Raw genomic sequence first — 14,411 nt, 5'->3', positions numbered from 1 at the left:
GGATTTTAGGAGAAAAAAATCTCATAAAAAATGCTAAAAATCCCAGTGCTCCTACAAAACAGGCTTCATTTTCTTTTATTCATAATACAAATTCCTATTTTTTCTTTTGATTTTGGGTTGAAATATAATGTGGACATGTTCTTGAAATTCAGCCATATGCCGTTTTAAATTTCACACAAGACAGAACAATATTAGGGGGAAAAAAAGCTGGATTACAATGCAGAGTTGCCCATGAGATTTGTGTAGCTGAATCGATGTCTAGAATACCTCCTTGGCTTATTATACATGTTTATACTTAATACCATGTTTAAAATATTAACAACTAACATGTTAATTTTACACATTTTAAGCCTTAACCATTTTATCACTAGTTGTTTACCATCACATTTTATATATTTTATACCATATTGGTGTTTACTTGTGTATTCAGTACTTTTTATGTAATTTTATTTCCTAGCATGAACATGCTGTAAATAAACTATACAGTACTTAAGTGTTAACCAGTTTATATAAAATGACTACATGTCTAGTTATTATAAAATATACCTTTTTAATTGTCTTGAAATGTGGTACTCGATAAGATTTGCCTTGGCTGCTACATGCAAAGTCAAGACACGCCGATGGAACGGACTTTGTAAAAGTAAGCAAATAAATATATGAGAAAATTCTGCATCGGTGTATGTTTATGCATGCTAGGTTATCACAAATACTTTTACCTCTGATTATTAAGTCAATGCATTGATGTTAGTGAGACTTGCAAATACTTTTCCTGCTGAAAACAATGCGGACAGGACGTCAATGTTGAAAACTGATCTTCATGTCACTTTGGATGAAGTCATCTGCATTATAACAAAAAGGGAAAGAGGAGAAGCTTCTGTCCCATTAGAGCAGTTCACACTTCCCGTTTGTCCAATACTGCAGGTATACTCTCAGGAAAGCCAATTACTGACTAATAATAGAATTAATAATGCTCAGTGGTTTCTAGTATGTTGATATCCAGAGTTACACATTTGTGTTTTGCTGTCGGTGAAAGGGAACATAAAACAGACTTCGATTAAACAGAACAATATACGCTAATACAGTTATCGTTCTTAGTGTGAACGGGCCTTTAAAGACGGCACACATGTGACCCTGGATCACGTCACCAGTCACGAGTCGCACGGGTATATCTGTGGCAATAGCCAACAACACATTGTATGGGTCAAAATTTTTCTTTTTTCTTTTATGCCAAAAATCATGAGGATAATAAGTAAAGATCATGTTCCATGAAGATATTTAGTAAATTTCCTACCGTAAATATATAAAACATTTATTTCTGTGAGTGAATGCAGCACAATCGCCAACATAAATGCACAACTTTAAAGGAGATTTTCTCATTGTTTACATTTTTTTTGCACCCACAGATTCCAGATATCCAAATTGTTGCATCTCGACCAAATATTGTCCCATCCTAACAATCCATACATCAATGGAAAGCTTATTTATTCAGCTTTCAGATGATGTATATAAATCTCAATTTCAACAAATTGACCCATGTGACTGGTTTTGTCGTCCAGGGTCACATATTGGACGGTCTTATTGACTGGCTGCTCTGTCATCGTCAATGATGTTCTCACATGAGGAAAAAGGGAAGGTTTTTTTGAGATAATTAAGAAATAAAAATTATTGAGACCTTTATTTAGAAATATTTATCTTTAAAAAAATATTTAAACAATTTACACTGAAAATAAAAGTGAAGTTGTTCATGTAGGAAAAGTGGTTTGGTCCTCGCCCTCTATGACACGACTCTCAGCAGTGTCTTCCTGCTGTAAAACATGAACACAGATCACACACACCCTAAACTAAACCATCGTAAACCTGTCAGTTCGATTGGAATGAATGTACTTGTACTTACGTCACAACTGGTCTCGGCCAGTGTCGTCAGGCATTCGATGTGCTCGGACATTCGTGCCGTCGTCTGGTGCAGCTGACTGTTTTCTTCTTCAAGCAAATTTATCCTGAGGAAGTTCAACAAGAAATGTAGTTTTGATGGATGGATCGGAAAAACAAAACTACACTACTGATCAAATGTTTGGGGTTGGTAAGTTAATTTGAAAAAAGTCTCTTATTATCAGCAAGGCTGCATTTATTTATTCAAAAATACAGTTAAATCGTTATATATTGTGAAATATTATTAAAATTAAGGGATAATGTAGCACGAGGCGGATGTTATAGCGAATACAACCCCGACAGGCTGATCAGGATCCCGACGCGAAGCTCTACATTATCCCGCTTATTACATGGCTACCCACCAAATAAATCAATCATTTGACACAAAATATTGATTTAAAAAGGAGTTTATTGATTTAAAAATGATTGTATTGCTTCCGCTAAAGAAAATAGTCCGTTCCGTCTCTACGGTTAGAATCCTGCGTCCATAGCAACGCTCTGTTTTTCATGGCAACGGTGTGTTATACTTTGCAGAATTCAACCAAGCCATGTAATAATGTAATCTAATATAAATAGTATTAAAATAGCTGAATTTTCAGCATCATTCAGTCTTCCGTGTCACATGATCCTTCAGAAGTCATTCTAAATGCTTAATATTTTTTTGTGGATGCTGTGATATGTTTTTTTCAGAACGGTGTTTATTTGAAATAGACATTTTTTGTCTTTACTGTCACTGAAATCCTGCAGACCCCAAACTTTCAAACATATTCAAAAGTACCTAATTTGCATATACCATATCACTCCGCCAAATGATTTCTGTTATTTCAAAGGTCCTTACAGCTTACAACAACAAAAGAACCAAACCCAAATTATTTTAAAATTATTATTATTATTTTCAAACATATTCAAAAGTACCTAATTTGCATGGAGGACACTGTATCCAAAGCATTTTTCTGTGCCTCTTCGAAGTCGTGCAGCTGTAAAAGAAGATCTCTCTTCTTCTGAAGCAGACTCTCATTTTCAGATGTGACCATCGTCATCATGCGTGACGTCTGATGAGGAGCAGATATCGTCATTTAAAAAGCATATTCATTTTTGAATATTTTATTAGTCTGCCATTTTACCTTTTCCTCCTGTTTCCTCAGAATAAAACTCTCTTTCTCCAGCTCTTTTATTCTGTCGTCGCGCCAGCCCGTCTCTCTCAGGTAAAGCCCTCTGGCCCGGCTCAGCTTGTTCTTGTAGTGGATTCGCTTGTCGTTGTATTTACTGGAAATATAAAGCAAATACTAAAGAATCTCTTCCAAATGCTTTACTTTAAATCACTCAACAAAAAAGCATTTTAAATGAATTAATCTTTAATGTTTGGATCTTTCTGCAGCGCTGCTTTAGCATCATTGAGATGCTAACTAAAATATAGTTTTTATTAATATATACATTTTTTTTGTTAAAATGTGTAATTTACTCCATAAAAAAAGTATGTCCTATAGTATGAATGTGTGTAGTTAGTATGAATGATATTCGGAAGTACTACATTCGCCATGTTGCCCTCATCATGTGACCCACCAGTGTCAGTTATGTTGTTTCACTGCCATTCATAAATCCTCTCCTGTGGCCTCATGGGATAGTAAAGTGTCCATCATATGCACACTTCAGAATCTCAATGGAATAATAATCTCACTGGCTTTTCACCTACTATATAGTAGGTAAGTATGCGATTTCGGATGCAGCCCTCTTGTCTTCTCTGATGACGTGTTTACTGGCTCGAGGGCGGAGCAACCTGTCACTCACACGAGATCCACCAATAGCAAACCACAACCATCCAATCAGTTCCCCACAGACAAAATCAAGTCCCGCCCACATTTGTTCTTGTTCGAGAAGCTGTTTCACTCAGATATAAGCCACAATAGGGAAGAAAAGACTTCCGTTTTATGTCGACTGCAACTAAAATAACCCTGGCTCTCTGTACCTCCTCTCGGTGTCCACGCTAACTAGAGCTAGCTGAAGTTCAGTCTTCAGAGAGTCCGTCTCCTGTTGACTGCTGGTTAGTCTGTTCTTCAAGTCACTGATGTCTTGTTGGAGCTGCTTGTACAGCAAACAAAAATGATTTAGAGTTAGTGCATGAGTTAAAATTGGTATATACAACTTAAACCATTGCAATCTGTTGACAGAAGCACATTTAAGATTCCCTCAGCAACACAAATGTCAGCTCTGCATCAGGTACCCTGAGGTTCTCCTGCTCCGCGTCACTGATGCTGTGTTGAAGTTGTGTGTTGGTTCTCCTCTGGGACAGTAGCTCTTGTTTGGTGGTGCTGAGGATCTTCTGGATGCCCTGGAGCTCTTTAAACAGACTCTTCTGCTCCTCTGCCTCCCGCTGAAGCTGGACCTCCTGTGACTGATGTGAAGAAGAAGAATCATTCGTTACATTTATATAGCGCTTTTCTAGGTACATATGAGAAGGGGGAATCTCCTCAACCTCCTCAACCACTGAAAGTGTGTGTTCAGTGTCATTTCAGGGTCACAGCAGGGGTCCCAAACATTTTGGACAGTGGAACCCGTAAAATATTAACTTGAAGTACATCCTGAGAGCCTAAGTTAATATTTCAATAATTTAGCAACATATGTCGGTTGATGGTCAAATTATATAAAATATTGAATCTCTTTCAGTAAATGTTTTATTGTGATTGTTTTTATTTTAAAGTTATTTAATATTTCCATATATAGGGATTCACAACTTGGCCACAAAAAAATAAATAAATAAAATATTACAATTATTTTGTCATGTATGGCAATTTTAACAGTGATATGATGATGATGAAACCAACTAAGTCCTCTTTCAGGGTCTTGATTATTATTAATAATAATAATAATAATTATTATTAGTTTTGACTCTAATTATAAAAACCAAGACATAAATGTATTACTATTGTAAATTATAGTTGTACTGTAAAACTTTTTTTGTGATAATTGTAAAAATAACTATTTTATATCTTAAATTCTTCACTTTTAAACATTCAAATCATCAAGCTTTTCACATTTAAAATCCTCAAAGTTTTATTTGGCAGAATATAGGTAAAATGCTGTAAACTTCCTCAGAAGTGTTGGAAATTATGCAAATGTGTAAATAAAGTGAACCAGCTAATGTGAGCTACGAGGTTGTTAATCAACACTATATTTGCTTCAGTTGAAGCCGTCAGCCAACATTATTTCAACTTAGAATAATCGTGTTAAAATGCAGAATTTGTGGTAAAAAAAAAACTACATTACCCATGATTCTGTACAGAAAGAAGCAAAATGTGCCAAAATAGCTTTTTAGCTCCTCCCGCTCCTATGAAGCAACGCAAATGACGTATATATAATCAACATTTTAAATGAGTAGTTTTATATTTCTTTATCGTTTTTAATCCGATTATGCTGTAGTTCTGTAGTTCTTTCCATCACTAAAGAGGTTAAAGGGGTCATAGGATGCAAAATTCACTTTTACATGGTGTTTACATATAAATGTGTCTTTGCAGTGTGTGGACACAACCACCATACAATGAAAAAAAATCTATTCACTCTTTTTTCTATCTTTAAAAAGCCTAAACACTCTCAATAATCAAGATGTTTGTATTTTCTGAGCAATATGATGTCATATTTGATGACATCCAGTATTCCATATGATTATCCAGTATTAGCATATTTCCAGTATTAGCATATTTCCGCCCTGAGCCATTTGTATACTGTCTGCCAAGGCGTCACTTTGTGTGTCTTGTGTCAACACCCCCACTGAGCATTTAAAGAGACATGCACCGAAACGAGTCGCTGTGAACAGAGCTGTTTTTAAGGAGGTAAAAGGGTGTTGTTTTACACAACCATTGAGGAATTTTAACCAAAGTATGTTACAAACTTTACATGAAGACCCTAAAGAATCATACCAACTTGTGGAAAATGGGCATCCGATGTACACATCCATTTAAGTTCACAGTCTTGTACCTTTATCCGATTTCCAAAACTTTCAAATACAAAATGTTCTGAATGAACTCGTAGCTGGTTGGCTTGATTCATGGCGCAACTCTTTAAAAAATACTTTTTTGAAGTCCCTATGGGAGAAATGAATGGAAAAAATACTTCCGGAACCAAAAACACTCCAATAGAGGTTCCTTCACCTGGACCAAAGCTCTGGCCTGATGGATTTCCACCTGCGTGGTCTTTGTCAGCTGCCTGGTCTTCTGCTGCTCCTCCTGGAGGACAAACTTCAGCCGGCGAACTTCAGCGTCCAGAGATGACAACTAAAAAAAGTCAGTGAGTTAGTCCCTAATCATAACTAATGACCAAATCAAAGTCAAATGGCTCCGGTTACCTGCTTCAGGTGTTTGTCACACTGTCTTTCCACATCCTGCACCTCCAGCTCTCGTACCTTAGATGCTAAATCTCTGATCTGTGAATGCACAAGAGACATGCATTAAAGCACTTGCTATATTAAACTTGTGTGTGTGATTTCCCTCTTAGTCCTCACCTCCACCTGAAGGCTGCCGACGGTGGTCCTGTAATCGTCCGCCTGCTTCTCACAGAGGTTCTGGAAGTCTCGCACTAACTTCTCTGTCTCCGTCCTCTTCCTCTTCTGCTCTTCACATTCATCCACTGCTCTCCTCCGCAGATCCGCCTCCACCTCAAACTCCATCCGCAGCTTCAGCGTGACCCGGGTCAGATCCTGCAGCGTGATCAACCTCTCCTGCATCTCATCAAGACACCTGGAAAACACCAGATCATTCATATCACAACATGAGCTTTGCAGAGGTGTGTCACTGTTTTCTCAGCGGAATTCTTCATTGTCTTTATTCTTATAAAAATGATATATATAAATAAGGTCCATTAGCATGAGTATGTTTATCGTTTATATACAGTCAAACTGCGGTCGAACCGTTTATGAATATCCTCTTCCTGCGGCTCCTTGGCTTTGGATGGAGTGACAGCGCTGTCAGGGGATTCTGCCTGTTACAGTAAAATAACATGAAGCTTGTTTTTATCACTTTTTATGGTGCAACTCACTCAAGATGAATTGAAGTAATATAATGTGTGTGTACGTGTATGTGTGTGTATATATATGTATATATGTATATATATATATATATACATATATATATGTATATATATATATATTAGTGCTGTGAAACGATTAATCGCATCCAAAATAAAAATCTGTGTTCACATAATGTGTGTGTGTACTGTGCATAATTATGTTGTATATATACACACACATGCATGTATATATTTAAGACAATATAATATATTTATATTTATCTATAATACAAATTATATATATATATATATATATATATATATATATATATATATATATATATATATATATATATATATATACATACAGTATATTTAAGCAAATATTTCTTAAATATATACATGCATGTGTGTGTATTTATATATACAAAATAATTATGCACAGTACACACTCATATATTATGTGAACACAAATTTTTATTTTGGATGCATATATATAGTATATGCAAATGTATTATATCCATGTTTTTTAAAAAAAAGTCTCTTCTCACCAAGGCTGCATTTATTTGATCAAAATAAAGTAAAAAGAGTTATATTGTGACATTATTACAATTAAAAATAACTGTTTTCTGTGTGAATATATTTTAAAATGTAATGTATTCCTGTGATCAAAGCTGAATTTTCAGCATCATTACTCCAGTCTTCAGTGTCACATGAAACTTCAGAAATCATTCTAATATGATGATTTGATGCTCAAGAAACATTTCTCATTATTATCATTGTTGAAAACAGTTGTGCTGCTTATTATTTTTGTGGAAACTGCAGGATTCAGGATGTTTTTGATTAATATAAATTTCAAAACAGAGTTTATTTGAAATATAAATCTTTTGTAACATTATAAATGTTTTTACTGTCACTTTTGATCAATTTAATGCGTCCTTTCTAAATAAAAGTTTCTTTCAATTCCTTAAAAAAAATCTTACTGACCTAAAATTTTTGACCAGTTATGTATGTATGTGTTAATGTACATGTTTCTGGAGGAACCATTTCTTTATGTATCTTCAAATAGATGATTATCTTACCATTTCAAGCAAATTCACACGTTCTGCCTGTAGTCTCTTCACACACACCCTAAGATAACACAGTTCTTCTTCCTGTTTCTCATTTATCTCTTTTATTTTTCGCAGTTCAGCCACTTCTAAGAAAAGCAAGTCAGACCATAGGTCAGTTCAGCTGAGAGGTTGATACTACTAAGATGCACAAGACAGGAAATGAGGAATAAATGATACCACAGCGTTTCAGTTTCTCCACTTCGTGTCGGAGGTGTTTAACTTCCATTTGAGCCTCTTGTAGCTCTGGTTCTAGAACAAAAGCATGATTTTGATGTCAGTGTGTTTATGAGTGTCTCCCACCTTTTTATCCCTAGTGTGAGACCAGTGAAGTGATTAACCATAAGCCTTCTGCGTCAAGTGAGCAGACTCGAGCTCATCCGTGAGTCTGCGGATCTCCTTGTGGGCCATGGAGAGCCGGGCTGAGGCTTCTTCTACATCTCGCTCCAGTTCTTGCAACGTCCATCCCTTCAGCTTGTCATCCCCACTGCACCGCATGTCAACCGCCTGCTACAAACACAAACACTCATATAAATTCACTTGACAGTGGGTATTTTGTGTATTCCATTAGCCAGTGCATGCTTTGTAGGCACTGAGCGCGACAGCAACTAAGATGCTGCTTCAATGAATCCTCAACTTGCATGCTTGATGAAAAAACTTAACAAGAAAAGGAATCAAAGGTTAGTAAAAGTGGTCCTTGAAGTATACTGTAAAGGTTAGTTAAAGTGTAAAGTAAAAGAAATAAAAGGTTTCAAAAGTGTAAAGTTAGTTCAAGTGTAAAGTAAAATAAAGTGTAAAGATATAAAAGTGTAAAATAAAAGAAACCAAAAGTTAGTAAAAGTGGTCCTCGTGTAAAATAAACACACAGTATACTGTAAAGGTAAGTAAAAGTGTAAAGTAAGTGTCAAGTTAGTAAACGTGTTAAGTAAAGTGTAAAGATAGTAAAGGTGAAAGTAAAGGAATCAAAGGTTAGTAAAAGTGGCCCTCATGTAAAATAAACACACAGTATACTGTAAAGGTTGGTAAAAAAGGATAAAGTAAGTGTCAATTTAGTAAAAGTGTAAAGTAAATTGTAAAGATAGTAAAAGTGAAAATAAAAGAAATTAAATGTTAATAAAAGTATAAAGTAAAAGTGTCAAGTAAGTAAAAGTGTAAAGTAAATTGTAAAGATGGTCAAATTTAAAGTAAAATAAATCAAAAGTTAGTCAAAGTGTAAAGTAAAAGTGTCAAGTTAGTAAAATTGTAAAGTAAAGAGTAAAAATAGTAAACGTGAAAGTAAAAGAAATCAAAGGTTAGTAAAAGTGGCCCTCATGTAAAATAAACACACATTATACTGTAAAGGTTGCTCATGTAAAAAAGTAAAGCAAGTGTAAATTTAGTAAAAGTGTAAAGTAAATTGTAAAGATAGTAAAAGTGAAAATAAAAGAAATCAAGGGTTAGTAAAAGTATAAAGTAAAAGTGTCAAGTAAATTGTAAAGATGGTCAAATTTAAAGCAAAAGAAATCAAAAGTTAGTCAAAGTGTAAAGTAAAAGTGTCAAGTTAGTAAAATTGAAAAATAAAAGAAAGTGTAAAGTAAACTGTAAAGATAGTAAAAGTGTAAAGAAATCAAAGGTTAGTAAAAGTATAAAGAAAGTAAGTTAGTAAAAGTGGTCCTTGTGTAAATTAAACACAGTATACTGTAAGGTTTGTTGAAATCCATCTGAATTAAGACTAATAAGAAGCGATACCAACGCCTCTTAAATTTTCTTTACGCCTCTATGCTTTTTGTTGTGCATATCAATTACATGCTTCAGGTTAATTGTTATAAACATACAGGCATTAATTTCTGTTTACTCTGAGCTGCCTTTCTGAGTCCTAGGAGCCGCTTCCAAGGGCTCTGAGCGTGTAGTGGTGGTGACACCTTGTGGAAAGACGAGGAGGAATATTTATTAAGTCTCTAATCAGACATTTTACACATTCGTAAAAAAAAAAAATAACATAAAACAAGAATTAGGTCAGGAACATGATGTAATATTGTTGGAAAATATAAACTATATACAGTATACTCACGTTAAGTAATATGTACTATAAAGCAAATCTCAACTGCTTGATTGGTTGTATCGTTGCAAAATGTAAACTATATTATTGTCCAGCTTCAATCTGCTAAATGCGACATAAGTAGGGTGACCATACGTCCTCTTTTTCCAGGTCATGTCCGGCCGGGATTTCGAGATCGCCCAAAATATCCGGGATTCGGCTTTTGCTTTCTACAGTCACCATTCATTATGTTTACATTATTACATTATTTGACACTGACACGTACATGCCAGCTTTGCAGGTCATGCATTCTGCTTCACACGGATCCCGATCGAGACGAAAACACAGGAATTTTCTTAGCAACCGATCACTTGTTTAGCGTTCATGTAAACACTACATTCAGATTCACCAATCGGAATTAATTCAGTCCTATTGAATCAAAAGGTGTGCATGTAAACAAAATGAATGGCGACGAGAAAGCAAAAGCCGAATCCCGGATATTTTGGGCGATCTCGAAATCCCGGCCGGACATGACCTGGAAAAAGAGGACGTATGGTCACCCTACACATAAGGCATGAATAGATATATATGAATAGAAGATATTATAAACTCTAACATCATGAATTTTTGTAAAGTTGCTTTAAAACATGCATATAAATAAATTTGACTTGACATGACATGTTGGAAGGTAAAACAACATGAGAACCGATTCTCTTACTTTGGCCACATTATCTTCACAACCCTGCAACGTTTGGTCATCAGGATGGCATGCGCTCTTCACATCCACATCCTGGCTTTGTATTTTCTCCAGCAGGGATGCTCTGTCTGCGAGGAGGTAGGCCACCTGTTCACTCAAGCTGATGGGGATGATATCAGCCAGACCTTCCTGAAGCAACATCTCGGAGACCTCGCTCCTCTGAGCCTCTGTACATATAGATTTAAATGTCATGAGTGGTGTAGAGCGGGCGGGCCTGAGGGAGGAGAGCACAGACAGAAACGCACCTTGCTGCAGGTGGATGTCGTCCAGAGAAGCACGGAGCGCTATGTTTTCTTGTTCGAGATGTAAAGCCACAGAGTCTCGGGTCTTGGTGAGACTCTTAATGTGATTGATGTATTGCTGAACCTGGGAACACACTCATTCTCTTATATATATCTACTTAAACATCTTGTTTTGTGTTCCACAGACACTCATATGGATCTGAAACAAATACAGGTGAGTAAATGATGAGTTTATTTATTTATTTTTTAACCCAACTCACCTTTTCTATCTCAGCGACACGTTCCTTCTGAAGATCTTGTATCTGTTGGTTGAGGGACTTCACAGTACTTTCACTGCTCTTGTAAAGCTGCCACAGCAGAGACAAGCGCTCATTAATGGAGGCCGAGGGGTCCAAACCTTCCTCCTGCAGTCGCTGCTCCATGTCCTGCAACATCTTTCCATCCTAAACAGACATAGAGATGCATCTTATGCCTATCTATATCTGTCTGCCTTTATCTAACTATATGTAACTCTCTTCGATCTAACCATGAACTGATCCGAGATCAGTGTTTGATGTGTTTAGATGATTACATCAAACACGTGATCTGCTCATGTTGTTTAAACATCCTTTGACAGCTGTTGTTGCAGATCGGAGGAGGTGGTGCACATGCGCACATCTGTTTTTCCTTTTAAACGACTTGCGGTTTTCTAACATGTAAACTTTACTACTTTCAGTTACATTTGTTTTTCAGCGAAAAGAATAGAGCGAAAGCAGCAGATAGTATGAGGTATAACTAGATAACTTACAATAGACGGATATTTACCACAAAGCCAGTTCGTGATGTGTTGCCCTTTAAAGAAAAAAGTAAAATGAGCGATTCGCCACGGAAAGGTTTATAAAACAGATCTTACCTGTGCTGTGCACATCTCCTACCGTTATTCAAAACCATTGAAGTTACTTTTTAGTTGTTGTTAAAAGTTATTATTGTTTTAAAAGAGAAATATCCCGCGAAACGCACGCACACGTTGCCGACTGAAGCGTTTTTCTTTCTTGCAACTGTCGCATTCTAACAAAACGTTCAGACGTTCACGGTCGCCTAGAAACGGATGTTAATGTATCACCTTCAGAATTTTTCAGCGTTTACTTGGAATGTATGTTCATCAGCGACAGCAGACTGTGTGTGTGTGTGTGTGTGTGTGTGTCTTTGTGTGGGACGTCCTGCAAAAGAACCCCACAAACTCCGCAATAATAAACGAGGTTCCCAAACAAGCTAGGCTATAAGGTTCACTCACGAAAAGGGTGCATTTTCAACTTTGAAAGGGTAATTTTAAAGTAAATGTTAATTATATACACTTTCATTTTAAAATAATGCATCCTCATTGACAAAAGACCATTTATAGGCTATGCTAACAACACATAAAAGCTGGCCTTAGTTTTTTTTTTTTTTTCTTACGTTCATGAAGGACACAAAATTGGAGAAAAGAAAAACAACATAATTTTTTATGGAATGTCCCAGATACTAAGAGCATGTGAAGATGCATAAAATATTGTACTAAATGTTTCTTTCCTCATATTAGAGAATTTAGCCTGTTTATACTAACTCTAAATAAAACCACAAATGCACAGAACAAGATAAAAATAGTTCAGTTTGGTTGAGCGGAAAGATTGAAACACTTCACAGGGGATTTGGGTGAGAACTGATGTTTCCTCTGGGTGGTCTGTGTTTCATCCAACAGGAAATATCATATCAGAACATCATTGCATTGAGTGTTGTGTAATTGTGTAACAGACTCTCTGGGTTTGGGCGGACACAAACTCAAGCCCATTTTTAACTAACCCAAAGTTTTTCTGGAGCTGTGAAGGAAACTCCTCCTCTAACCGAGCTCACATTCCTTCTTGGACCGTTTTTCCCAGACGTGGGAGTCTATGGAGAGAGTGAGTGAGAGAGTGGAGGAGATGAGAGAAGGGGCTTAGAGAACCAGCTTAGAAACAACCCTGAACTTCAGACGAAAGTTTTCCGAAGATCTGTTGGTACGAGCACACACAAGGTAAGCTGCATTTTTATTTCTTCAACAACAGTGAGTATTTCCTCTCTTAAAATTAATACTTCCAGACTTTTTAGAGCCTGATGTTCCATGGATGTACTGGTGCATAAAGAACCTATAGATCATCACGTTTACTTTGTTAATGCACAAGAACCCTTAAGACCTATAAAAGTCATATCAAGAATATGTCATTTCAAAAGAACCCTATAAAACTATTTATGTTCTCCGAGACATTCTTCTGTTTGTTTGTTCATATAGAACAATCCAGAAAAATCTTAGATGTGGGAAAGATTATGTAATCAAAATGTGTCTGTTCTGGTCTGTGTGAGGTGTTTCTGAAGCTTTTATGATTGGTAATTACAGCTCTATAATTTAAAGAACATCTTAGTAAAGTCTTGCATGGCAGAGAGAGCGACTAATGAGCAAGAACTGTCCGAATCTGTTCCAGGAACACATAACGAGAAGCTCCTGCATGTAAACATGAGAGGTGGGGGCCGAATTAATGAAAACCATGAGTTAGAGAATGTTGTCTAAATACGTAATCTTACGGCCACCACAAAGGGCCTCTTGGTCTCTGATTTGGGAAGAGATCTGAAACGCAGTGCGAGTTATTTTCACTGCACAGTAGTGACATAGAGGGTGTGGAATCTTGGGATCCGTGTGTGTCGTTCCCAAACTTCCTTCCCCATCCCGATCCGTCACACAGTCCTTGTATGAATGCAGGTTTTGTCGAATTCGAGCAGAAGTCTCCATTCATCTTATGGACGGAAAAGTCATGGAACGTTTGTGGAATTGCTATATGCTTTGCGTCTTGGAAACATGATGATGCAAAAGCGTCTAGCAGTGAGGTGAAAATTAATTTATAGGTATGACACCATGTATTATTACAGTGCTTGAATCAAAGTTCACACGCAAGTCCTAAATTTCTCCCTGGAAAGATTCTGTCAGCAAATGGCATCATTTTGATCAAGAAAACTTCCTCATGCAGTCGAGAACATTTCCAGAGAGCCTCTATTTGGCATCATACACCAGTTTTATTCAGCAATGATACATCAAATTGATCACTAAAGACATTTGTTACAAAATGAACATTTTGAACTTTCTATTCATCAAAGAATCCTGAAAACCAAGTGAATCAGTTCCCACATTGATGATAATCAGAAATGTTTCTTGAGCAGCAAATAATCATAGACTGATCATGTGACACTGCAATGCAGCTTTGATCACAGGAATAGATTACATTTTACAATATACTCAAATAGAAAACAGTTCTTTTAAATTTGAATAATATTTCACTGTTTTACTTTATTTCTGATCAGATAAATGCAGCCTT

The 14,411-nt window shown here is 36.3% G+C and overlaps 2 protein-coding genes across 12 annotated transcripts in view; one reads left to right on the top strand and one right to left on the bottom strand.

The window, feature by feature from the left end:
- Positions 1-1,656: 1,656 nt before the first annotated feature.
- LOC308686007 (coiled-coil domain-containing protein 30) overlaps positions 1,657-14,411 on the bottom strand; it is a 23,114-nt gene continuing 10,359 nt past the window's right edge. Inside the window, exons 1-18 of one of the 11 annotated variants that reach the window (XM_081358215.1) lie at positions 12,155-12,246; positions 11,313-11,495; positions 11,056-11,176; positions 10,772-10,977; positions 9,851-9,937; positions 8,378-8,546; positions 8,217-8,288; positions 8,010-8,125; positions 6,830-6,900; positions 6,425-6,659; positions 6,269-6,346; positions 6,075-6,197; positions 4,151-4,321; positions 3,896-4,008; positions 3,054-3,195; positions 2,845-2,981; positions 1,895-1,997; positions 1,657-1,805 (exon numbers count right to left, since the gene is read on the bottom strand). In XM_081358215.1, the coding sequence (XP_081214341.1) occupies positions 1,743-1,805; positions 1,895-1,997; positions 2,845-2,981; positions 3,054-3,195; positions 3,896-4,008; positions 4,151-4,321; positions 6,075-6,197; positions 6,269-6,346; positions 6,425-6,659; positions 6,830-6,900; positions 8,010-8,125; positions 8,217-8,288; positions 8,378-8,546; positions 9,851-9,937; positions 10,772-10,977; positions 11,056-11,176; positions 11,313-11,486 (2,181 nt within the window). In that variant the 5' untranslated portion in view covers positions 11,487-11,495; positions 12,155-12,246 and the 3' untranslated portion in view covers positions 1,657-1,742. Of the gene's footprint in view, positions 1,998-2,844; positions 2,982-3,053; positions 3,196-3,478; positions 3,707-3,895; positions 4,012-4,150; positions 4,322-6,074; positions 6,198-6,268; positions 6,347-6,424; positions 6,660-6,829; positions 6,901-8,009; positions 8,126-8,216; positions 8,289-8,377; positions 8,547-9,850; positions 9,938-10,771; positions 10,978-11,055; positions 11,177-11,312; positions 11,496-11,944; positions 12,110-12,154; positions 12,247-14,411 lie in introns of those variants that run through there. The other 10 variants (XM_081358220.1, XM_081358219.1, XM_081358221.1 and 7 more) reach the window with 10 other exon arrangements.
- emp3a (epithelial membrane protein 3a (MAM blood group)) overlaps positions 11,704-14,411 on the top strand; it is a 5,934-nt gene continuing 3,226 nt past the window's right edge. The window contains exons 1-2 of the mRNA XM_081358227.1: positions 11,704-11,820; positions 12,948-13,081. The gene's annotated coding sequence lies outside the window, so the exon portion shown is untranslated. The remainder of the gene's footprint in view (positions 11,821-12,947; positions 13,082-14,411) is intronic.

Source organism: Scardinius erythrophthalmus (assembly GCF_964197995.2).
Source record: "Scardinius erythrophthalmus genome assembly, chromosome: 25".
NCBI classification, from domain to species: domain Eukaryota; kingdom Metazoa; phylum Chordata; class Actinopteri; order Cypriniformes; family Leuciscidae; genus Scardinius; species Scardinius erythrophthalmus.
The sequence above is the reverse complement of the archived record's forward strand: the minus strand, read 5'-3'. Positions and strand labels throughout refer to the sequence as shown.